Source organism: Tamandua tetradactyla, chromosome 11 (genome assembly GCF_023851605.1).
Source record: "Tamandua tetradactyla isolate mTamTet1 chromosome 11, mTamTet1.pri, whole genome shotgun sequence".
In the NCBI taxonomy this organism is placed as follows: domain Eukaryota; kingdom Metazoa; phylum Chordata; class Mammalia; order Pilosa; family Myrmecophagidae; genus Tamandua; species Tamandua tetradactyla.
Genome location: NC_135337.1, coordinates 2,883,522 through 2,907,982, shown reverse-complemented (window position 1 = coordinate 2,907,982; position 24,461 = coordinate 2,883,522). Strand labels below are relative to the sequence as shown.

General features: G+C 36.0%; 1 protein-coding gene and 1 long non-coding RNA gene across 6 annotated transcripts in view; one reads left to right on the top strand and one right to left on the bottom strand.

Moving 5' to 3' along the window:
* The window catches only part of LOC143649786 (uncharacterized), a 37,517-nt gene extending 29,253 nt beyond the window's left edge, over positions 1 to 8,264 (top strand). Inside the window, exon 3 of the long non-coding RNA XR_013159184.1 lies at positions 8,079 to 8,264. This is a non-coding gene — a long non-coding RNA (uncharacterized LOC143649786). The remainder of the gene's footprint in view (positions 1 to 8,078) is intronic.
* Positions 1 to 24,461, bottom strand: part of GDAP2 (ganglioside induced differentiation associated protein 2) — a 91,424-nt gene that overhangs the window by 11,031 nt on the left and 55,932 nt on the right. For 4 of the 5 annotated variants that reach the window (XM_077119747.1, XM_077119746.1, XM_077119751.1 and 1 more), the window contains 4 exons: positions 15,275 to 15,351; positions 14,563 to 14,639; positions 12,002 to 12,141; positions 10,283 to 10,337 (listed from right to left, as the gene is read on the bottom strand). In XM_077119747.1, coding sequence (XP_076975862.1) covers positions 10,283 to 10,337; positions 12,002 to 12,141; positions 14,563 to 14,639; positions 15,275 to 15,351 — 349 coding nt within the window. Of the gene's footprint in view, positions 1 to 2,038; positions 2,126 to 10,282; positions 10,338 to 12,001; positions 12,142 to 14,562; positions 14,640 to 15,274; positions 15,352 to 24,461 lie in introns of those variants that run through there. The other variant, XM_077119749.1, reaches the window with a different exon arrangement.

Below are 24,461 nucleotides of genomic sequence, written 5' to 3'. Positions count from 1 at the left end.
TTGCCTAGAAGTTGGACTGCTGGGCCATACAGTAGCTCTGTACTTAAGTCCCTAAGGAACCACCCAAACCATCTTCCACTCTGGCTGTATTATTTTACATTTTCACCAACAATCAATGAGTGGTCCTCCTCCACATACTCTCCAACCCCTGGAATTTTCTGTTATCTTTTTTTAATTGCAGCCATTCTAATGGGTGAGAAATGGTATCTTGTGCTTTTCATTTGCATTTTCCTGAGGGCTAATGGTATTGAGCATCTTTACATTTGTTCTTCGACCATATGTATGTCTTCTCTGGAGATACATCTATTCAAGTCTTTTGAGCATTTTAAGATTGTTTTGCTTGTCTTTCTGTTAAGTTGAGGGATTTTTAAATATATTCTGGATATTAAACCCTGATTAGATATGTGGCTTCCAAATATTTTCTCCCATTGTGTAGGGTGCTGTTTTACTTTCTCGTGTCCTTAAAGAACAAAAGTTTTTAATTATGATGGTGTCCCATATATTCATTTTTTTTTCTTTTTTCGCTTGTGCTTTGGGAATAGTCTATGAAACTACTGCCTAACACAAGGTCCTGAAGATGTTCCCTTATGTTTTATTCTAGGAATTTTATAATTCTGGCTCTTACATTTAGGTCTTTGATCCATTTTGAGTTGATTTTTGTATATGGTATGTGGTACAGGCAAAAACTAACATTCTGCACTGACTCCTTCCTATCTGAAGCAATTTTAATGGTGTGATAGCCAAGGCCTGTGGCTCTAACTCTGAAATTTCCAGCAATGTCTATCCATTGATGTCACATGGAGGGCAGCTACTTACTACCTCTCTAGTGTGGGGGTGCAGGGGTTAAAGTTGGATATTAGCAAACAGTGGATACAAATTTTCAAAGCTTGGCACAAAGGGGCAGTTGTTTGATGAGTCCAAAATTATGACAGTGGTAAAAAATATTAGATTTAAAAAGATTTTCTAACACTCTTTTCACGAAGAATCTCAAACATTCACTGAAGTTGAAAAAATTTTATAGTGACTACTGACATAGGCAACCAAACTAACATTAGCATATGTGTGATGCTGGCTTTAATATCTATCCTTATTATCAATCCCTCTATCTGTCAAACCATATTTTCTTGCTGCATTTCCAAGTAAACTGCAGACATCAGTAAACTTTCTCCCCAATATTCCAGTATTTATATCTCTAACTAGAGTTCAATATTTGTTCAGCTTCATTGCTGTGAAACTTAGATTGAATGAAATATACCAGTTTTAAAAGTACTTCTGCTGTTTTGACAAATGCACATACCCATGTAACCAAAATGCCTATCAAGATATATATATATATAAAACATTCTCATCATCCTAGAAAGTCCCTATACGCCCTTCTTTCCAGTCAAGTTCTGCTCCAAGGCAAACACTTTTTAATATTTTTTCCAGCAGGGATCAGTTTTGCCTGTTCTAGAACCTCATATATATGGAGTTAAACAGCATGACTTTTTCATGTAAGACTTCTTTCACTCAGTATAACGTTTTTAAGATTCATCCACGCTGTTGTATCCATAACATATTTATTTTGATTAAGTAATATTCCACTGTAAGAATATTATTCATAATCCTATTGATGGATACACGGGCTGTTTCTAGTCTTTTGCTATTATGAATAAAGCTGGAATGAACATTCTTGTATAAATCTTTTTGAGCATATGTTTTCATTCCACTTGGGTAAATACATAGCAGTGGTATTTATGTTTAATTTATAAGAAACTGTGAGAATTTTTTGCATAGTGCTTGCGCATTTTCACATTTCCACTTACAATGATGCAGGAGAATTACACCTGCTCCAGATCATTGGCAATATTTCAGTCTTTTTAACTTCAGTCGTTCTAGTGGCAGTGCTGTAGCATACTGCTGTAGTATATTATTATAGTTTACACACATACACTATATAATAAAAGTTTTTTTGAGGTATAACTGACACAGAATTAACTGGACATATTTAAAGTACCCAATTTGGTAACTTTTGACATATATATACACTCATGCAACCATCATCACAATGAAGTTAATGAACATACCCATCACTCTCCAAAGTTTCTTGGGGTCCTCTGTAGTCCCTAGCTGTTGCTCTTCTTCCCTGTACACAGGAAATCAGTGCTCTGTTTTTTTTCATTATATATTAGTTTGCATTTCCTAGAATTTTATATAATTGGAATTATATAATATGTATTTCTTTGTCTGATTTCTTTTACTCAGCAGACTTATTTTGAGAGATATCCACATTGTTGCATATATCAATAATTCATTCCTTTTTATTCTAGAGTATTATACTGTATATCACAGTATGATTAGCAGTTCTAATGGCCATTTAGGTTGTTTCACAAATAAAGCCGCTATAAGTATCTCTGTGCAAGTCTCTGTCTGGACATGTTTTCGTCTTGGGTAAAAGCATAGGAGTGGATGGCTGGATCCTATAGTAGGTATATATATATTTTTTTTGAATGGGCAGGCGCTGGGAATCAAATCTGGGTCTCTGGCATGGCAGGCAAGAATTCTACCTGCTGAGCCACTGTCGCACCACCCAGTAGGTATATGTTTGACTCTTACTGCCAAAATGTTTTCCAAAATAGTTGTAGCACGTTATATTCTGATCATCAGTGTATAGAATTTCAGTTTCTCCACATTTTCAGCAATGCTTGGTATGGCCAGTTCTTTAAATTTCAGTGGAGTATAATGGTACCTCTATGGTTTTAATTTGCATTTTCCTAATGATAACAACGTTGTACATTTTTTCATGTGTTTATTTGCCATCTGTATATATTTTCTTTGGAGAAATGTCTGTTCAAATCCTTTACCTGTTTCTAAATGAACTGTTTCCTCACTATTGCTTTTTTTTTCACTATTGCTTTTTGATATTTAAAAAATATATTCTAGATACAAGTCCTTTATCAGATACATGCTTTGCAAAGATTTTCTCTGTGCCTTGTCTTTTCATTCTCTTAGCAGTTCCTTTTGAGGGAAATAAGTTTTTAATTTTGAGAAAGTCCCATTTATTTTATGAATCATGCCTTTGGTGTAGCATCTTAGCAATCTTTGCCTAACTCAAGGTCACAAAGATTCTCTCCTATACGTTCTTCTAGAAGTTTAACAATTTTAAGTTTTATATTAAGGTCTTTAATTTATTTTGGGTTAATTTTTGTGTATGATGCAAGATATGCATACACGTTCATTTCTTTTGCTTATGAAAATTCCATGTTATAACACCATTTGTTGAAAAGGCGATCCTTATTCCACTGAGCTGACTTTGCACCTCTATATAAGAAATCAATTATCCCCACTGAGCTGACTTTGCACCTCTATATAAAAACTCAAAAATCAATATGTGTAGGTCTATTTCTAGAAGCTTTACTCTGTTCCAGTGATCTATTTAACTATCTCTACGTTGATAATTCACTGTCTTGATTATTTCAACTTTAGAACAGGCCTTGAAAGCAGGTAGTGCTGGACCTTCAACTTTGTTCATCTTTTCCAAAGTTGTTTTGGCTAATCTAGATTCTTTGCATTTCCATATAAATTTTAGAATTTTCAATTTCTTCAAAAAAAAGTATTAAAATTTTGATTGGGATTGAGTTGAATCTATAGATTTATCTGTATTTGACAGTTTAATGACATTAATCTTCCAATTCATGATCACAGTGTATGTCTCCATTTATTCAGGTCTTCTTTAATTTCTCTCATCAGTGTTCTGTAGAATATAGAATTTGTACAGTATACACGTCTTTCATATTTCTTGTCAGATTTATTCCAAAATACTTAGTACTTTCTGTACTAGTGTAAATGGTACTGCTTTTTAAATTTCAATTTGATTGTTCATTGCTAATATATTATCAGTTTTTGAATGCTGGTCTTATATGCTGAAGCTTTGTTAAAGTTTTCTCATTAGTTCTAGTAGTTTTTCTGTGAATACCAGAGGATTTTCTACAAAGATGATGATGTTTCTGTAAACAGAATTTTACTTACTCTATTTTAATCTGGCTGCCTTTTATTTCTTTTTCTTACCATACCGCACTGGCTAGAACCTCCAGTACAATACTGAATAGAAATAGTGAGGGCAGACATCCTTGCAAAGACATATTAAAGACCAAACCTATTCTTTTATTTGTCTCCATTAAAGAAAAAGTTCAGTAGCTACTGGATGAACGAAATATAAATGAACGATGAGATATGGGGAAACAGTCCAGCACTACTTCCTTAAGAGCTGTAGAAAGAAAAACAAATTTGGCTACCTACAGAGAATAACAGTAGAACAGTGGAAAAATGAATAACATATATTATCTAACAAGACTAGAAAATCAGAACTTAATTGAATCAAGAGAAGGAAAAGCCTTTCACTTAACTGTTTACATGCTATATTTTTTCTTTTCTCTGGGCCTGGCCAAGCAGTGTTCCTGTAAGCATTTATTTAGCACTTACTGCATACTGTTCCACACCAAGGGAAAAAGGAAATTTTACAGTTTTTAGAAGAACTGCTTAAGATACTTCATCCAAATTTTAAAGTAGGTATTTGAATGAAAAACTCAGCAATTACATAAATAATGAGAAATCCCACAGTGGGATTTCTCTTACTCATTTCTTCTGAAAAATAATGGGGAATTTTCAGGAATTTAATTAATATAAAATTGTATTATATTAATATAAATTAATACAAAATTATATTAATATAAATTAGGTTATATTTCACCTAATTTCTTCATAAGGTTTTAAATAATGACGATTCTTATGATCTTTGAGGCTCTCTCCTCCACCGGCTCTTGGTTCTGCTAATTTTTAGATTACTTCTTCCTGGTGTCCTTCCCCACTCCCAGGGCTTGCTTTTAATTGTCCTCTGTTTGCTCTATATTGTCTCTGTGATTTTATCCATGAACACATTTAAAAAGCTATACTTACTTGATAGTGACTCTCAAATGTATCTGCTAATCCAGGATATCTATCTAATGACATGTGGGATTCAGTGATGACAGTTCTTTCTCCCATCCCCAATCATCTAATAAGTCACTAAATTTATGCTCAAATAAGTCATCTTTTCTCCAAACCCACTGAAACATTCCAATTCTTACTCTTTTTCTTTCCCTCAGGCTAGGAGTTGGCTAACTTATTCTGCAAAGGACCACAGAGTAAATACTGCAGTTCTCTGGGCGTGGGGTTTCTGTTCAAACTCCTCAGCTCTGCAAATATTGTGTGAAAGCACTTACACAATATTTTTCTAAAACACAAATTTGATCATATCATATTTTTGCTTAAAGGTTTCAAAAGCTACCCAGTCTCAACAGGACTTCTGTACCTGGTTCTTGTCTCCTTTTCTAGCCTCAATGCCTATCAGACTCTGCCAGGTACTTAAAATTTCAATACTAAAACCCTAATGTTTTCCATCCAAATGATGCTATTCTTTTGATTTGGAGTGCTATTTTTCCACTTAACCCCTTTGGACTGTTGAAGATAGAGTTAACCTTCAAATTTCTGAATCAGGCATTTCAGTTTCCCCTCTCTACCACAGCATCCTCTCTAAGCATTATTACCATGACTGTTGCTAGTTCTAGTTGAACTCATTAAATTGACTAAACTTATCTGTTCACAAGGTTTGTGTGCATACTAGACTGTGCTCTTTACAGACAAAGACTGCCTGGTTTCAATTTGTGTCTTTAACCCCTGCCACATGGCAAGTGCTCAGAAACTGTTGACTAACATGAAACTAATGTGCTCATACCTCCAAACCCACATAAACTAAATTTGTATTGTTTATACTACGCTATCTTGCCATTAAATGTAAATCTAATCTTTGTCTTACCACCTGCAAAGTCCTGCAAATTCTGTTATTCCTAGCTAGAATGCCCTCTACTCCTTTCTCTCTATAATAAACTCACCTTTTTAAATTCCCCTGAAGATAACGTCCTTTAAAAAGATTCTCAAGTTAACCTCATCTGATTCTAGGACTTAGGTATTTCAAGCTGTTATCAGAAATGTTTCAGTAAGTAGTAACTGCATTTTCCTTTTAGTGCCTTGCAGTTATACAAACAGTGTGGGATCTTAACAATGGTTGATTAGGGAAGTTTGCGCCTTAAAAAAAAATCTCTACTTGTAAAACGTTAACTATTAGTAATAAAATTAAAATTATCAAAAAGCTGCTATTTAATTTGCTATATCTATTTTTTTATCAATATCCCTTAGATCAATGTATAATCACAGTCTGTTTTTGTCGCCAGGGAAAACAGATGAACTAGCAATTAGCAAATTCATACTCGGTTCTGACTTTCTAAAATTCACATTATTATAAGTGAGTGGCAAGTTTAGGGCATCACAAGATTTGGAAATAAGACACACTCTCTTCCAAAAAAAATGTTCTGGAATCAGAGACTCTTTTACTATGTACAGTATATGAACATTTAGACCCTATGACAGCTTAGATAATTCAATGAACTACTTCTTGAGTGTATCTAATGTGCTAAACATTGTATTAAGTGTTAAAGATCTAAAAATGAATCATTCACAGTCCCTGCACTCAAAAAACAGCCAATCTATCAGGAGACACACATAATCCTGGGTAGATATATCTATGGTGAACTTTGCTGAAGCACTATAATTTGTGACTAGATGAATCAATGACTACATGATGAAAGAAACACTTTTGGTATGATTTCAGTCTATCAGGATGGTATTTTGTTGTGACAAATTGTTTGAAGAAAGAAAAATTAATGGAGATGATCTCATGTTGTGCTAGTCTGAAACTGTTATTATCCAGAAAAGTCATGTTTTTTTCCTAATTTAATCCTGTGGGGCCAGACCTATTGTTTAGGGTGGAACCTTTGAGTAGATTGCTTCCATGAAGACTGACCCACTCAAGGTAGGTGTGACCTTTTAATTAGATGGAGATGTGACCCTGCCCATTTAAGGTGGTCTTGATTAGTTTACTGGAGTTCTTTAAAAGGGGAGACATTTTAGATAAAGTATAGTTGCTTCAGAGCTGACATAGATGCAGACAATTGCACATGCTCAGAGTGCCACCAGAGATGCTTGGATAACCAATAAGGAGAAAGCTTAGATGCAGATGTGTGGAAATGCAGAAGTCCCAGGGGACATCAGGAGCTGAGAGGGCTGACAGAAGCTAGGTAGGAACCAGTGCCCAGCAGACATAATCAGGTGCCTTTCCATGGGATGCTAAGCTAAGCAGTGAAACCCAGAGCTTTCCCCAGAACAGCTAAGTTAGGACCCACAGAACCTAACAGAGGAAGCCAGTGGAATCAGAAGTTGCGTGCAATGGAACCAGGGACAAAGACGAGCAGACACCAGCAACGTGCCTGCCCATGTGATAAACATTGGCCTTTCTTCAGCATCAAGGTTATCTTTCTCTGGATGCCTTAGTTGGGACATTTTTAAGGTCTTAGAACTGTAACTTGTAACTTAACAAATCCCTTTTATAAAAGTGAATAGATTTCTGGTATTTTGCATTCTGCTAGCTTGAACAAACTAAAATATATGTCATAAGGAAATTGAAAGCCTCAAAAATGTATAGCCTATCACTCTATCTCAAAAAGGTTCCAAAGAGGGAAAGAAATGGTATAGGGGGTATCCTCCACCAAAACAAAGAGAATAAAAAGTGAAAAGGGGCACATAGGAGTGAGGCAAAGAAAATCCCTAGGACGATGGTGAAGGAAAATCCCAAGATGAAAGTTGTGTAAACAATGGCTCAGAAAGCATCCAACCCATTGGCAGAAGCTGTGCTACCTACTTTCCAAAGACATCCTCAACAATTCTTTCCCTCTCTGTATAAGACACGTGGTACACCAAAAGGTGGGAATCTTTTCCTCTCCTCTTGAATATGACCTGGGCTTGTGACTTGTTTTGACTAAGACAATGGTGCAGACATTTAGGAGGAGTGGCAGCTTCTGTATCCCTCGTGAAGCCAAACATACTTTAAGAAGTCTGAATAGTCTAAGACTGTTATGCTCTGAGAAGTTTAAGCTAGTCACGTAGAAAAGCTGTAAAGAGATATTCTGTGGTGCCAAACCTGAGTCAAGCCTTCTTGAACCTTCCAGCCCTCAAGCTTCCAGCTGAATCCTGCTGAGTGAGTGACCTCAGCTGACAGCACATGAAGCAGAAGAACCACCCAGCCTGGTGAAGCCTTGCCCGAATTCCTGACTCATAGAATTGTAATAAATCATTACCGTTCTAAGCCACCAAATTAAGTATTTGTTACCATGCAATAAATAGCTGAAACAGAAATCTCCAAAGGAGCTAAATCCTCACCTTTCTTACCTAAATCAGAAATATCAAGAATTAGCAATAAAAGGGAGATAATCACCAAAATAAACAGCTGAAAGAGTTACGTGGAGGAGGAAGGTGGGGGCAGTGAAGCAGGGAGGTGGCTGTCTTTCACACCAAGCCTTGAAGAACTATTTGACTCTAAATCATGTGCATTTTTAACTTTGATAAAATAAAAACTAAATAAGTAATTTAAAAATCACCTAAGGTAAACATAGATAAACATTATAAAAATAATTTAGATTATATGGAGAACTCTTGTTAATCAAGTCTGAAGAGGTCTGGTTAACTGGATAGTTTAGGTGACACATAGTTGTTACATACAAGATATTAATTACTAAAGAGGAATTATTAGAATAATTAGAACAACATAAACTACAGGGTGATATAAATATTTTCGATGATTCAGAAGTTATTTCAGGTATTTATAGCTTCTTAGGGATATTATTAAAAACATCAATTATCATGTTAAGAGGAGAGTGAACAAGCCCTATTTCTGGAAGCAGAGTTGTCTTCTCATTCCTAAGTTGGCAGGGATAATATTAATACTGGTTTGTGTTCTTGAGCAAACCAAATGAGTATTTCTGGCACTGTTTTCTCCCTTTTTCTTAAATCATTATTTTGAATGAAAGCCAAAATGCTGTGCCTACTTACATTTTCAAATGACACAAACCTGAGAAGAAAAGCTTATTTACTTTGATGGAACAGAGATTCAAAATTCCTTCGAAGTTAGAATGTAAGGTTTGGACAAAGGAAGAAATTTAATAAAGAAAATGTGCATGCACACACATACACAATTGTACATTTAGAGTGAATCAATCAATTTTCTCAGGAGTGATTCAAGTTAAAAGTATGTGACCCTTACGAAAAAATGGCTAGCACAATTTTAGACTGAATAAGAGCATGAATTATACAGTACAGTTACAGCATAAAGATGCTTACCTTCCATGAACTTAACTGTGTACCAGTGGCCAGAAACAGACAGAGAAAACTTAACCTGGCAAGTCATGTGGACCAATCTGACTACGATTCCACTCAGTAAGTACATGCCCCAGACTAAGTTGTGAGATGAGAGTCAAATGAGGAGAGTGCAAAGGCTCTCTGGGGTACTGACCAGTGACATATCAAAGACCCACCCCCCTTGCCCAATGAAAGTCCCTTAGAGTCTGCTGAGATCCCAGAATTTCATACAGCTGTATGATTTCTCCAGCAGTACTCAGCAACTCAGATACAGGAGCAAAGAAAGCAAAATGATGGACTGCCTCAAAATTAACTTTTGATGAGCAGGTAAGATGAAATGGTAGGAGGTCACAGGGGATATTAGGCGTTGACAGGAATAGCTAAAGTGACAGAACATGGGTGTTTGGCTGGCTAGGAAAGAAAGTAAAAACAAAAAAGACATTCTGAGAAAAAGGAAAAGGACCAAGGGACTAGACAGATGTCCTGATGTGGGATCAGATACTCTAGATATAATTGTGAGCAAGATAGCGATATTTCATCCCTTACAGAATTTGCAGGCTAACATAGCACTTAGAACGTTATAAACTGTTACAACGGAATACTACAGAACTGAAGGGGGTACTCTCAGGAGCACCTACTAGCTGCAGGATTGTCAGGGAAGGTTTTCTACGGAGGTAATGTCTGAGCTGAGATTTGGAGGTCAAGCCGGAGTTAGTGATAAGCAAAGGAGTGAAAGCATATTTTGTAAGAACAGCATAAGCCAGGTCCAGATAAACAAACAGAAGGAAGAAGCAAAGGCTGAGAGTCTAACAGCTTTTAAAGGTTGTGTGCAGAGATACTGGTGTCACAATGGACCACAGTATTAAGACCACAGCTCCGGAAGACTTAAAGGAAGGGCAAATAAAAATAGGAGGCTCAATGGTGACAGCAACAATTAAGATGTTGGAATATATCTTAATACTCTGGGTATGCAGTGTACTTAAATACCAGACTTGGCAAAAAGAGAAAAATACCGTACCTTTGAACGAAATGTCGGATGAACAAAATACACAGCCTTCAAATTTCTTTTGTACCTGATTCAAAAACAAAATAAGAAAAGGGTCACTATATGTTTTACCTAAATCAGTTACCATATGGACAAAATTTACTTTTGTTTGAGCATATATATACATTTACACAGGAAAAAAATTACAAAAAATAGCTCTAGTGAATTTTGGGTGAAATGGCAAAAACAATTCAGAGAACATTTCATTATTTAAAGTATCTATTTTACAGGAGATATTTAGTGTTTCTGTTGGCTGTGACAGCCACATACAAGTAGAACAAAGTTACATTCACATTTAACAAAAAGCTATTGTGTGCTATTTTTTTCATATGGCACTAGGATCTAGGGGATCAGATGTATGAATCAGAAACAGTCAAACCACTTAAAATTATAGCAAACATAAAGTACAAGTTTCCATGGTCACAAATAATAGCAGCAACAAGCACTTTATATAGAGTTTACTATGTTTAGGAATGGTACTAAGGCTTTATACTAAAACTTTGTTTTAACCTGCCCAAAGTCAATCCAGCCAGCAAATGGTAGGGTCAGGAACTGAACGCAGGCTGTTTGGCACCATCACCCAGGCTTACACCCACCACTCTATCTAGCTTCTCCAGGTAGAACAGAAACAGAGGGCTAGACGGTTTTATTCACCTAACGACTGCCTGGCTGCCTAAAACATTTTCAACAGCTCAATAATGACCACTGGTCCACTGGAGAGGACTTCACAGAAGTAGTACAAACCCCTCATTTCACAGATGAGGCTTGCTCAAAGTTAAGAGAGCTGGTTATCAGCAGAGGCAGAATTACAGTGGAGTGAAGCATCCTTACACATGTACAACCTACATTCAGAGCAAGCTAAAATGGCATCTATTGGTAATGAAAGCTTCAGTACATCTAGGTAAGATGAGATTTAATCGGAGGCATAAGATAAGGTTATAAAGAAGGCAAATAACCAAATTTCTAACTAATTGTAAAATGGAGTTTTCAATGCAATCCATCAAAGACACTGTGATGCTACAAGTAACAAAATAGCTATCAGGAGGATAGATAATAATTCAATCATTTTAATTTAGAAAACACATTAATGAGAATATTAAAGCATTACATTTTACCATTACTACAGTGGGTGCCATATATTCTCTGGCTAAAATCTCCAATATCACTTCAAAGGAAATATGGTATAATGAAAACAACTGGCTGGCTCCAAGTCAGTAGGCTAGGATCAAGTTCAAATTCTGTGTTTACTGTTCTATGATCTTGGGAAACACAATTCATACTGTAGGCATTCTCCTATCTTTCAAATGAGATCTTCCCTAACAAACTCACAGGGTTACTGGATCAAATGAAGTAATGTTTATAAATGTAGGCTGACAACTGCACACACCATATAAATAGAAGGTACTAATTTTTGTTATTTTATACACACATATTGGTAATATCCCCAAAGCTTTTCCAAAGTGTTTAAAAGCAGGAAAGGGTTACTATTAATCTATTTTAATGCAAAATAAGCTTGAGTTAAGGACAGCCTCCCATTATTAAAACATCTATTCTATGTCTGATAAAAATGTTTGTTACCTGAAATAATCCGTTCAGGGAATGCATAGCGATGTTTGCTACTGATTAATATTAGAAAAGAAAGAAGTTATTTCCCCCCCGTCGTAATTTGCAAAAAAAAAAACAACAACTAACTTGATATCAACAACATCGTAGAGTTTCTTCAGGAAGTCCGAGTCCAGGTGATTGTATTCGCTGGTGAGAGTGTGGAAATACACTAACACATATTCTTTCACAGCAATGTGATCCATTACATGAATAAAATATAAGAGAGCCTAAAAGAAAAAGAAGAGGAAAGGTAAAGATTTTTCATAACAGTATATTTCACGGAGGCCAAGAGAGAGAGAAACCCTGAAGACTTTACTCTGTGCCCCAATCATTGCAGATGGATAACGTAAGGTTATCAAGTCTCTTTAAAAAGATCTTCAGGAAAGTGAATGATCTCAGTGTTGATTCACAGAAATACTACAGTACAATCCCTCTGTCTTGTTCTAAGTATTAAAGGAGAATAATCATAGTCTAGTCTCTGAAATTGTAGTTTATTAACTTAAAAGAGTTCTTCAGTCAATTAGGTTTCTCCTCTCCAGGACAATGATATCAAAATTGTTAAAAGTAGAATTTCTAGACCTCTAATCATTCTTAAACTTTCTGCCTGAATCAAGCAAGGTCTTTGCAGTCTCTCCTTAGAGATAAATTCATGGCTGTCATGTAACAAAAGAATTTTTTTAGTATAAAAATGCACAGTGAGTGATATCTTATGTGTTTCACGCTGAGGGCTAATTTTCTTAGCATCTTCAGTGCTGGTCTGAATGAGGAAACAGGACAAGTTTAGTCTGTTGGATGGCAATTAGCTGGGCAGCATTTCTAGTGTTCTCAAAAACTCAAATTTAATGTGACCAAAAATCAGTTAGAGAAATGTTCCCTTACAAGAAAGATGGAATTTAAGAGAAACACTAAAAACAAAGCAGAGGTGCAATATAGGCAGGGCCAGTATGACCCAGTGGTTTAGCTATAAACAATTACATAGAGGAAGCAAACAGAATTATTACTATAATGGTTTTACTATAAAATTGAGGTTATTTTCCAATTCCTCCTCAGGCAAGTTCTTGGCATTAACATGACTGGATTAATATGGATTAGGATTCAGGTGCTACCAGAGCAGACAGAGGAGATTAAGAAAACAGTATCTTTCTAGTAGTTACTTGGTAAATCCCTTACGTGAAATAAGACAGCATGAATATCCAGGACACCATCTTAAGTGCACACCAAAATCAAATACTTTTATTGGTACCAACCACATTACTGATGGAGAGAGTGAGTGTCATACTGGTTATTAAGAACACAAAAAAAATTACCACAAAAAGAAACATCTAATGATGTAATCTGCACCTCTTGGGTTTTTCCATTGTGTTGTGTGTGCATTTTTAATTACTCTTATTTCTACTTTTACCAGATTGCTTCTTGGTTCTCTTTCTATTTACTTTCCACCCCCAACACCTCCCAACCCCAAGCAATTGAAATACCCCTTTTTGGCTCATGTTCCCCATCTTTAACATAAAATACTTTTTATCATGAAAATATAAAGCCACATGAAAGAAAAAAATTGGAAAACAAATTTTCCCTGCAACCATAAGAAAGGACATTCTGGGACATTTAGTTCTAGTTTTCACCTTTGGGCATTTTTTTGAATTAAAGTCAGTATACATACAACCCAATGCATTATCTTGTCTCCAGCTGGTATTATTATAACCACTTTTTTTTTTAGTACTCACCTGTATAATCATAATTTTAAGGGTCACAGAACATTTCACTATGGATGTACCACAGCCTCTTGTTTGGAATTTAAGTTGGAATTTTTTGCTACAAACACCCTTGTGAGCAACCCGGCAAGCTCAATGCTTTCACAGTTTTTTACTCCAACATCATCTACATCATCAGTAGCTAGGAGCCTGAGAAAATGGATTCTGTACAACGATCTACATATTTACCATGTATATTCAAATGTCCCTTGCATGATTATTCCTCCTTGGCAGTTTCAAGGCCTATAGCTATTTCCATACTTTGGATCTTTCTTTAGTACACATTTCCAGAATTTGGTACAGCTATTTTTATAGTTTCAATGCATCTTTGATAACAAAGATTATTATTTAAAGGTTTTTTTTTCTAGTTTTAAAGGTGAAAAAAGGTATCTCATTTTAATTCACCATTTGACTACTAATGAGGTTGAAAATTTTATTTTTATTTAGCAGGTATAACTTTTTTTCTTTTAGGAATTATCTATTTCTGTTCTTTGCCTCCAAATGAAGGGATTATGGAATTATGCTATCTTGGGTAACTACATCTTTGGCTTCTTCTCTTTGGATAGATACTCAAGAGTTAATTCTTTCTCTTTTTCTTTTGAAGAAAGGCAGAATTTTATTGGCAATACATAATGATTCCAACCAAAAACTTCCCAGTCACACAGTAACCAAAACAAAGCAGTTCTGTTTCTGGAGATCACACACGGCATTCCAGTTTTTGATTCTCCTATAGAAAAATTCAAACCCCTAATTTACATGCTGACTCAGAACCAGGGCAGCTACTCTGCTAGAGATACAGAATTCTGTCTCATCTCAAATTCTAAGCACTGATTCCAAATTCATATTCTACTTGTTTTTAAATCGATGTTTGTAAAACAGAGCTTTCTTATGACTTACCTTGTCCATATCTATCAACGTGACAGGGATGTTTCTTCCGACTACCACCATCACAGTGCGGCCGCAGTTATCAACACCTACAGACAGGAGCTGGGGTCAGCACCAGAAACTGCACTCAAGAACGTGACTCGTCCTGAGCTCTGACCTTACAAGAAATATTCTACACGAATTTAAAAGACAGAAAACCAGGAAACAAGTTCCTCAAATTTCATTTTCAGATTTTTTCATTCTATGGGAAATAGACTCTTTTTGTTTTTAGCTTCAGGAGGTTTGGATCATTGCTGTTACTTTTAGACACTCAAATCTGAAAATTAATAAGAACCATCTAAGAGAGAAAAATAATAGGGAAAGAGTGAGAATTTGGGAGTTTTTCACTGTCTCTCCATTATATATTTATGCAAGGTTTGAGTTTTGAATACCAAGCATATAGTACATTTAAAAACAAGAGAAAAAAATGTTGTTGAAAGATAAGAAAAAGCATCTTAGGAAATTAAGTTGGCCAATATACAACTACATGCTGAAAATGTTATATACAGGGTAAGACATTATTTTTGAGAACCTGATGATGAGCAAAAACTATCTGCATTAGAGTATAAAAATATTTTATTCATAGATAGACTAGGGGAAAGTAGGAGAAAAATAAAGTGTCAAGCAGCATGCTGGGGAAGGTGCTTAATTATAAAAGAATAAGTTATCATGTCCTTAAGCTTACCTGTTTGGTATAAGGCTTTTAGAGAAGCAATATCAGATAGATCCTCAGATCTTGCTTGACATAACCAGCGATTATAACTAGAGAAATAAAGCACATAGTCATTATAATAAACCCTTGTAAATAAAATTTACAAGTGGGACCTGTTTTTAATACCTTTCTCTCATCTAAAAAACTGACATTTCATTAAAACAAGGAAGGAACAAAATAGGTCGCTACATTATGCAGAATCTCTACTACGTGTAGGTAATAAAATAGAACAGATGAGTTATTAAGAAAGGAAACTATTCATACATGATTAAAAAAATTCTCTTATGATCAAATGAAGGTTGCATTGCTAAATGGTTAGGACACAAAGTACCCAAACTAGCATTTGTTTTAAATGCTATTATTTTCCTTTACTAAAAAATGCCAACAGAGAAACCTAAAGCAATGGCAGATCTTTAAAATAAATGTTAACTCATTCAACAAAAGTTTACTGAATGCTTACTATATAACAGGTATTGAGAACACTACAGTGTGCAGACATGATCACCGCCCTCAACGAATAGACTTTTCAGGAGAAAAACAGGTAAGGGTTGCACATGCTAATGTGGGGCCACAAAGGAGCCAGGTAATTTTATCCGTGAAGTCCAGGTATTACTTAATAATTGGTTAATCAAATTGGTTGTACCGACTACCCTATATACCAGATCATACGGTCTGCAGTTTGGCTTTGGCTGAGAAGCTGTAAAAACTGGAAGAGGTTAAAGATCTCAAAGAGGGGAAATAATAATCATAATTCAGCCCTTTAATGGTGGAGTTGAATTTAAAACTGAACTCAGGTCTACAGGTTTTTTGAAAGGTTATTAATTTTTCTACTATTTCATACTGCTTTATTAAAATTCAAACTGTCACTTATTGTGAAAAAATTCTTCAACATATCTAACTGTATAAAAAGCAACTCTGAAGTGCGTTGGTCAATACAGCAACATCCCATAAAAAAAAAAACAACTAAATTAAACTAAGAGAAGGGAAGCGTGGGCTCTAATCTTATCACTTCCTAAGTGTCCTTGGAGTAAAGTCATTTCACCTTTATGGATCTCAGTTTCCTCATGTGTAAAATGGTGTTTGGTATGACAACTTGTAGCTATAAAACACAATCACATAACTAAGATTATTTAATGAGAAATGTATCATAAAAAGATCGTAATCAACAAGTGCTATGCTTGCCAGTTGCACAGAAATTCCATTGCTTGTCAAAACATACTTAGTATTGCATTAGTTCTAGCCTGCCTTTTAAAATTTGGTTACTTGCCCACCATGCAAATTGAAAATTCAAAAAACAGTAACTATTACATCTTGGTTTAAAATATAACTTAGAAAGTCAAGAAAATATCTGTTCATTGTAGTTCTCCCTAATTCATATGCAGTACTGTATATCTTCACTATGTCATTTCCCAGTTTATTTACACTAATCCGTAACTGTATTATTTTAAATTGCTTTATAATTGAGCCATATACACAATAAGACTAAGTAAAATACCATATCTTTAATGTCTTATGAATATCACAGGTCTTAGCACAAAGCATGTAACAGGAATTGAGTAGATAGTTTTTAATTTCTATTTTTCTATTCATGTGTTCGTTAGTTCATTTTTCAATTCATTCCTTAAATGGAATACCTGGATAATAGTAAGGACTCAAACTTTGTTGAAAGAAATAATAAACATGAATTCAAGTTACATAGGGTATTTTGGGAGTCTGAGATGAATAAAGGAAGACCCCTTAGGCTTCAAAGAATTTAAAATCAAATATATGAGACAGATAACACAAAAGACAACTAACTTTATAATAAGACAGAAGGAAACAGGCAGTCTGACAGAAGTCTCAAGTCCTCTATCAATCAAGTATGTATGCTGGGAGAGGAGCTGTAGGGGTGAGGGAGAAAACAGGGTGCAGGTAAGTCCAGGCATGTTGTAGATGTAACTACTCTCTTCTTTCTACCCCAAAGACTCCTTATATGACTAGTGTATAAGGTCTTATCACGGCAAAGTCTGCTTTTACTGTACTAAACCATAAGATGTCTTACTTGTCTCTGTATTTCCCGTCAATCTCGAGGGTAGTACCATTCACTTAATAACTAGGTGTTGAATGAACTCTTAAAAACTCTTTTTTTTTAAACTGGAACTTGGGTGCACAATATAGAACTAACTAATCATCCTTGGTTCAAAGTGTTCTCGTCACAGGTAACATACCCAGCCCGCTTTTAAAAAAAAAGTTTTTTTAAAAAATATTTTTAATGAAGTAATAAGAACCCAAAACTCACCATCTGAAACAAAAGTTAGCAATTTCACAACAACCTTCGTCTAAATAAACGGTCACCCTTCTCCAATTCTAATCCCTTGTCTTTCCCTATGCATCTTCTGATATCCTAGGTTCATCTTTTTTTTGCTTTGGTTTTTATATTATTTTAATTCACCTGTATGTATTTCTTAAAAGTACTTTTGGTTGTGTTTATTTTTAGAAAAGCTTAACATACTATAGGTTTGCATATGAGCCTGTTTATGGGGAAGTTTATAGTTTACATCAGATTCTTAAAAGGCTCATGATTCAAATAAGTTTTATAATTTCTCCCAAGACACTGGGGTGGTTCTGCTCTAAGGACCTACAGTGAATTTCAATGGAACAGCCCATGACCGTAATACACATCCGGTTTCCTCTTTATTCTAGTGAAGTACCCTCCATTCCCCTACCACTTGTGTACGTTTGACTATCATATGTAGCCTTTTTTTTCCCTTTTAAATCAGCAGTTTGGAGGAAAGAGTAAAAACAAAATTGTCAGTTTTATCCCTCATCCAATAGAGAGACAATGTTTCCCTATAAAACTCATCTATCCAAAAGATATTTTATATTTTACATTATACACTTATAATGGAACTCTTATAAAGTACACATCATTTGTTTTTCTGTATTTTATTTCAATAAAGGCATAAACCCATTGTCCCAAACTGATCAAACAAAACAAAACTAAAACAGGAAAATGACTCAAAAGAGTTTCTGATTTTCCTATGGTTCATTAAAAAGGATTAAATTTCTATTACTTGTTAAGTAAAAAGCAATAATCATGACGAACAAATAATCACACAAAGTATGACATTTTGGCAGCAAAAGTAGCTGCTAAGGTCCTCTAAAGACAAAAATACTGAGATCTAGTAGATTGTTTCTCAAGAAGCTATAATCAACTGAGGTTAGATACTGTCCTCACTAAAAAACTAATATGGCCAACTTCTTCCAGTTAATCAATAACTATCTATCTGTAGAGCCGAAGGTTGAATGATGAAGGAAATTTAAACTGAATTCCTCTCAAAAGACCAGTAACTAATCCATTTCTGTAAAACTAATACCCCAAGGAAGTTTTTGGCTTTGGAATTAACGAAAGTTCTTCCTGATCTCCTGCACCGGGCTCACCCTGACTAGGTTAAGAACTTGCTGCACACCCTTCTTGCATCCCGTACTTGTCATTTAAATAACGGAGGTAATAATCAGTTTAGCATTTCTCTCCTCTCCAAAACAGTAAGCTCCTTGAGGGCAGGCACTGTGTCTATATGGCTTGTCATTATATCCAGGTTCTAGCACAAAACTTGGAACGTTAGTAAGGGCTGAACAAATATTTAATGAATGAATGAGATCAGGTTTTTGCTATGTCAAATGACCAGAGTCTTGTGCATTTAGTTATTAAACAAACCAACAATGGAAAGGAAAAAAAATACTGCAAAATAATTTCAACTAAGAGTTTTGAAAGCTGTATTTTTAAAAGAAGGCATCTAGTTTGTTTCCTAACTTCTGTAAGTAAACCAACTTCTATCTTGGGATATACCCAAACTAGTGTCACAACTGGGCAGAAGACCTAAAAATATTAATGCAAGAATTAGACATATGTCTAATTTTTTAAAGATATGAAAAGGATTATGCGGAAAGATACTGATGTGGTCAGGCAAGAAGTGTTTCACAATGCTATGAAAGGAATGGCAGAACCCTATTGCCAATCCATGTGGAAACTTACTTTGCTGCTGATGAAAGGGTTCAAAAAGATCACTAAAACCTATTTATTTCCTCAGAGATACAAAAATCTATCATCCTCTCAACCTGATTAATCAACCAACATAAGAACCCAATATGTGAAAATAAAAGCTTTAGATGGAAGAGGAATAAATTTTAAAAGCTTTAATGTGCAAGCTCAGACATTTAGCACATGGCAGAGTATGCTATCAGACGACTTACAGTTCAGTTATACTACAAACTCCTAAACTCTTACTGACTGATTTTCAGATCTCAGAACCCTTTTAATATTTTTAAAAATTATTTCAGGAGAGAGGGATGCAAGCCAAGGAACCCAGCAGATCAGCAGCAGCCAGCACCAGAATGTTATATACTTTGGAAAAAAAGGACAGCCCTGCTGATGCCTCAGTTTTGGACTCCTAGCTGCAAAACTGCCTGCTGACAGAGCTTGGAGCCTTTCCTGGTTTGTTTCAGAGAACTGCCGCCACCTTGTCTGCAATCTTCAAACCTTTTCACACTTTACTGGATCCTCAAAATAATACTGGGAGTTGAAGAAATTAAGCCAAGGGCAATAGTAAGATGATACATTTAGCTGCCTACAAAGTATCTTCACCTAGATGCCCTCCATACATCATACACTCAACCCACTCCAAAAAGAACTAAACTTTACAATGAACTTAGGCATCAACAGTGACTATTTTCTCTTTCTTACATCCCACATTTGACATTCATCATATCCCATTTATTCTAACTGAACACTGCTCACATAGTCCGTTTCATCCTTAATTATCCCTTATTAAATTACAGTCCATCACCATCTCATAGTAGAATTACTGCAAAATAATCCTTGAAGTAATTATCTCTAGCTAGGACCTCTCAAATGGAATCTACAGTGCTTTCTGGAAAATTTCTCTTATAAGCAAGAGACACTAGGGAGACTTTCAGGGAAGATGGCAGAACAGGGAGCTCCAGGATTCACTCTTCCACGACAACTGCAAGAGCTGTCTGAAACAACTGTTCTGGCGCTTTGGAGGCCAGAACACTGTACAGCCGCCAGGGAAGAGCAAGAAGAAGAGCTAAGAAACTGCGGTCAAGTACTGTGAGTAGCTGCTCTGTGGTGGCTATTGGCACCCATTCCCCACTCTTGAGGTGGGCTACTTCAGACAGAAACGGACACAAAAATCCTCTTCCCCAAAGAAAGGGGAGCAGGGCACAGCTAAGCACTGATAACAGCTTTTGATTAGTAAATTCAGACTGCTGGGTCCCAGCTCTGAACTGTTTCATCCTGCCACAGTCATTGATTCAATCCTGCTCCTGAGGGGTGGGAGGTGAGAGGTTTAAAGTACCTCCTTAGGGCTGTAGGGATCAGCTTGTTAAGACTGCCATCTGATGGGTGGCCCAAGAAGGCACCTCCAAGGAGATGTGACATTCCCAATTGTGGGGGTGGCCTTTTGGTTAGAAGATGTGACTCTGCCCATTTAGGGTGGGTCTTGATTAGTTTACTGGAGTCCTTTGAAAGAGGAAACATTTTGGAGAATCCACAGAGCAGATACAGACGCTTGGAGAGCAGAAGTGACAGAACCCACACAGCCAAAGACCTCTGGAGATGAAGAAAGAAAATGCCCCCAGGGAAGCTGTTTGAAACCAGAAGACAAAGACTCCAGCAGATGCCAGCCACATATCTTCCTGGCTGACAGAGGTGTTCCAGACCCATCAGCCTTTCTTGAATTAAGGTATCTTTCCCTGGATACCTTAGTTTGGACATTTTTATAGGCTTAGAATGGTAAACTTGCAACTTATTAAATTCCCGCTTTTAAAAACCATTCCATTTCAGGTATATTGCATTTTGGCAGCTTAGCAAACTAATACAGACCCCAAAATTCAAATACGTTGAAAGTGAAAACTGGAAAAAAAATATTCCACGCACACAGTAATCAGAAAAGAACTGGGGTGACTTTACTAATACCAGACAAAATAGATTTTAAATACAAAGCGGTTTAAAGAGACAAAGTGTGGTAGTTAGATTCAGTTGTCAATTTGGCCAGGTGAAGGCAGGCACCTAGTTTTGTTGCTGTGGACATGAGCCAATGGTATGTGAACCTCATCTGTTGCTGATTTACATCTGCAGTTGGCTAGGAGGTGTGCCTGCTGCAATGAAGGACACTGGACTTAATTGGCTGGTGCTTAAATGAGAGACTGCAATGTAGCACAGCCTAAGCAGCTCGGCATTTCTCATCTCAGCACTTGCAGCTCAGCCCCAGCCTTGGGAGACGCAGAAAGGAGTCACCCTGGGGAAAGTTGTTGAAACCCAGGGGCCTGGAGAGAAGGCCGGCAGAGACCATCCTGTGCCTTCCCACGTAAGAAAGAACCTCAGTGGAAAGTTAGCTGCCTTTCCTCTGAAGAACTAACATAATAAATCCCCTTTTATTAAAAGCCAATCTGTTTCTGGTGTGTTGCATTTCGGCAGCTAGCAAACTAGAACACAAAGAAAGGCATTATTTATTAATTAAACGGGCAATTAAGCAAGAAGAATAATCATAATATTGATGTGCCTAGCCATGGTGCCCCAAAATACGTGAGGCAAACACAGAAAAACTGAAGGGAGAAATAGACACTTCTATAACAATACACCATTCTCATTAAGAAAGAATATTTATACAGAGGATCAATAAGGAAACTGAGAACTTGAATAAAATGATAAATGAACTAATCTAACAGACATACACAGAGCACTGTATCCCAAAATAGCAGAATATATTCTTCTTAAGTGCTCATGGATTATTCTCCAGGATACGCACGTTGCATCACAATGTAAGTCTCAATTAATTTAAAAGACTGATTATACAAAGCACTTTCTCTAACCATAAAGGAATGATGCTGGATGTCAATAACAGATGGAAACTTGAGAATTCATAAATATATGGAGGTTAAACAATACCCTCTTAATCAGTTTCTTCTTAAAAGCAGAAACTGCTAGAGAAATGAGTGAATATCTCAGTTAAAATGAGAACCCACATATCAAAACTTATGGGATGCAGCAAAGGCAGTGCAGAGAGGGAAATGTATAGCCCTAAACACCTACATTAAATAAGAAGAAAGAGATAATGGCTAAAAGCTATTAGGGAAATGCAAATCAAAGTGACAATGAGATATCATTTCATGCCTACGAGAATGGCCACAATTAAAAACAGAAAATTACAAGAGTTAGAGAGGATATGAAGAAATAGGAACATTCATTCATTGCTGGGAGGAATGTAAAGTGGTGCAGCTGCTGTGAAAGACAGTTTGTTGGTTCTTCAGGAAGCTGAGTATAGAACTGCCATATGATCTGGCAATCCTGCTACTAAGCATATACCCAAAAGAACTGGAAGGATTCGAACAGATACTTGTACCCCAATGCTCAAAGGGGCATACACAACTGCTGAAAGATGGAAACTTAAGTATCCATTAAATGATGAATGGATAAATAAAATGTGATATATACATATGTTGGAATATTACTCAGCTGTAAGAAGGAAAGAAGTCCTGATGCATGCGATGACATGGATGAACCTTGAGGTTGAGTGCAAGAGACCAACACAAAGGATAAATATTGCATAATTTCAGATTTGAACTAATTATAATAAGCAAGCTCACAAGAGTTAGAATCTAGAATATAAATTACCAAGAGATACGCTGGTGTCAGAGAATGAGAAGTTGATGCTTAATGTGTACAGAGTTTCTACTTAAGCTGATGCTCAAGGTTTGGAAATGGATTTTGGTGATGGTAGCATATTATTGTGAATGTAATCAACAGTAATGAATCATACTGGTGAATGTGTTTAAAAGAGGAAACTTTAGGATGTTTATATTAACAGAATAAAAATTAAAAGATAAAACATAGGACTGTGAATCAGTGGACATTTGTATCAATAGTAGTACATGGGAAAAATATACCTAATGTGAATAATGGATAATAGAACTATTTTAATAATCTTTCATCAATTCTAACAAAGATAACTACCATTAAAAAGTGCTATCGTGGGCGGGCCACGGTGGCTCAGCAGGTAAGAATGCTTGCCTGCCATGCCCAAGGACCTGGGTTCGATTCCCGGTACCTGCCCATGTTAAAAAAAAAAAGTGCTATCGTTAGTAGTAACAAATGTTCCACACCAAAACAAGGCATTGGTGGTGGGTGGTGTATGGGGGAATCCTATAGTTTATGCATGATTGTTTTGTAAGCTCATAACTTCCCTAATAAAAAAAAAATGCAGCCCCTAAAGACCTATTGTTTATGCTGGTTATATCTATCAATATCTACTATATCAGAAATTAAGACTAAGAAATTTAAAAATATCTATTTTTACTAATTTTAAAACAACAAAACCCCCATTTCATGAACATAAATTTTTATGAAAAAAGTTGTATTTAATCTATTGTAGTATTACATAGCAAGCAACTTCTGGAAAACTCCACTAGACACTATTAGAAAAAAAGAGTGAAAAAGGAAAATAAGTCTTCATAACATTATAAGAATAGTTTTGACATCACAGACCCCGTAAAAGGGTTCTGGGTTCTCTGGACACACTTAAGAACTGATGTTAGCAGTCTCAAGCATTCTGCAACATAGATATAAAACACTACTTTATCAGGTGGGCCATGGTGAATCAGCAGGCAGAATTCTTGCCTGCCATGCCAGAGACCTGGGTTTGATTTCTGGTGCCTGCCCATGTAAAAACAAACAAATAAACAAACAAACACCAAAACAAACACTATCTAATCTTCAGTCATCATAGACACTGGGCAGACAAATGGGAAATCAGAAAATCTCTTGCTCCAGATACAGCTTATCAATTCAAGGACCCACAGGCTGTGCTGTGCTCCAAGTCCGCAGCTGCGCATTGACTGCATGTATGCAACAGCCTGACCCCCTTTCAGAACGTCTGCTGCAACATGCCCAGTACCCCTGACGTCTGGAGATGGTGCGGCTTAGTCACAAATTTCCAGAAGACAGGGACTTTCTTACTTATCTCTGTATACTTCAATATCTAGAATTTTATCTTGTACAGATTAGGGTCTAATGTTTCATGAACTAAATGATGCAAACTGTCAATTGCGTAACAAATTTCAATCTCAAGATCATGGTATTATATCAATATAATACAAAGGA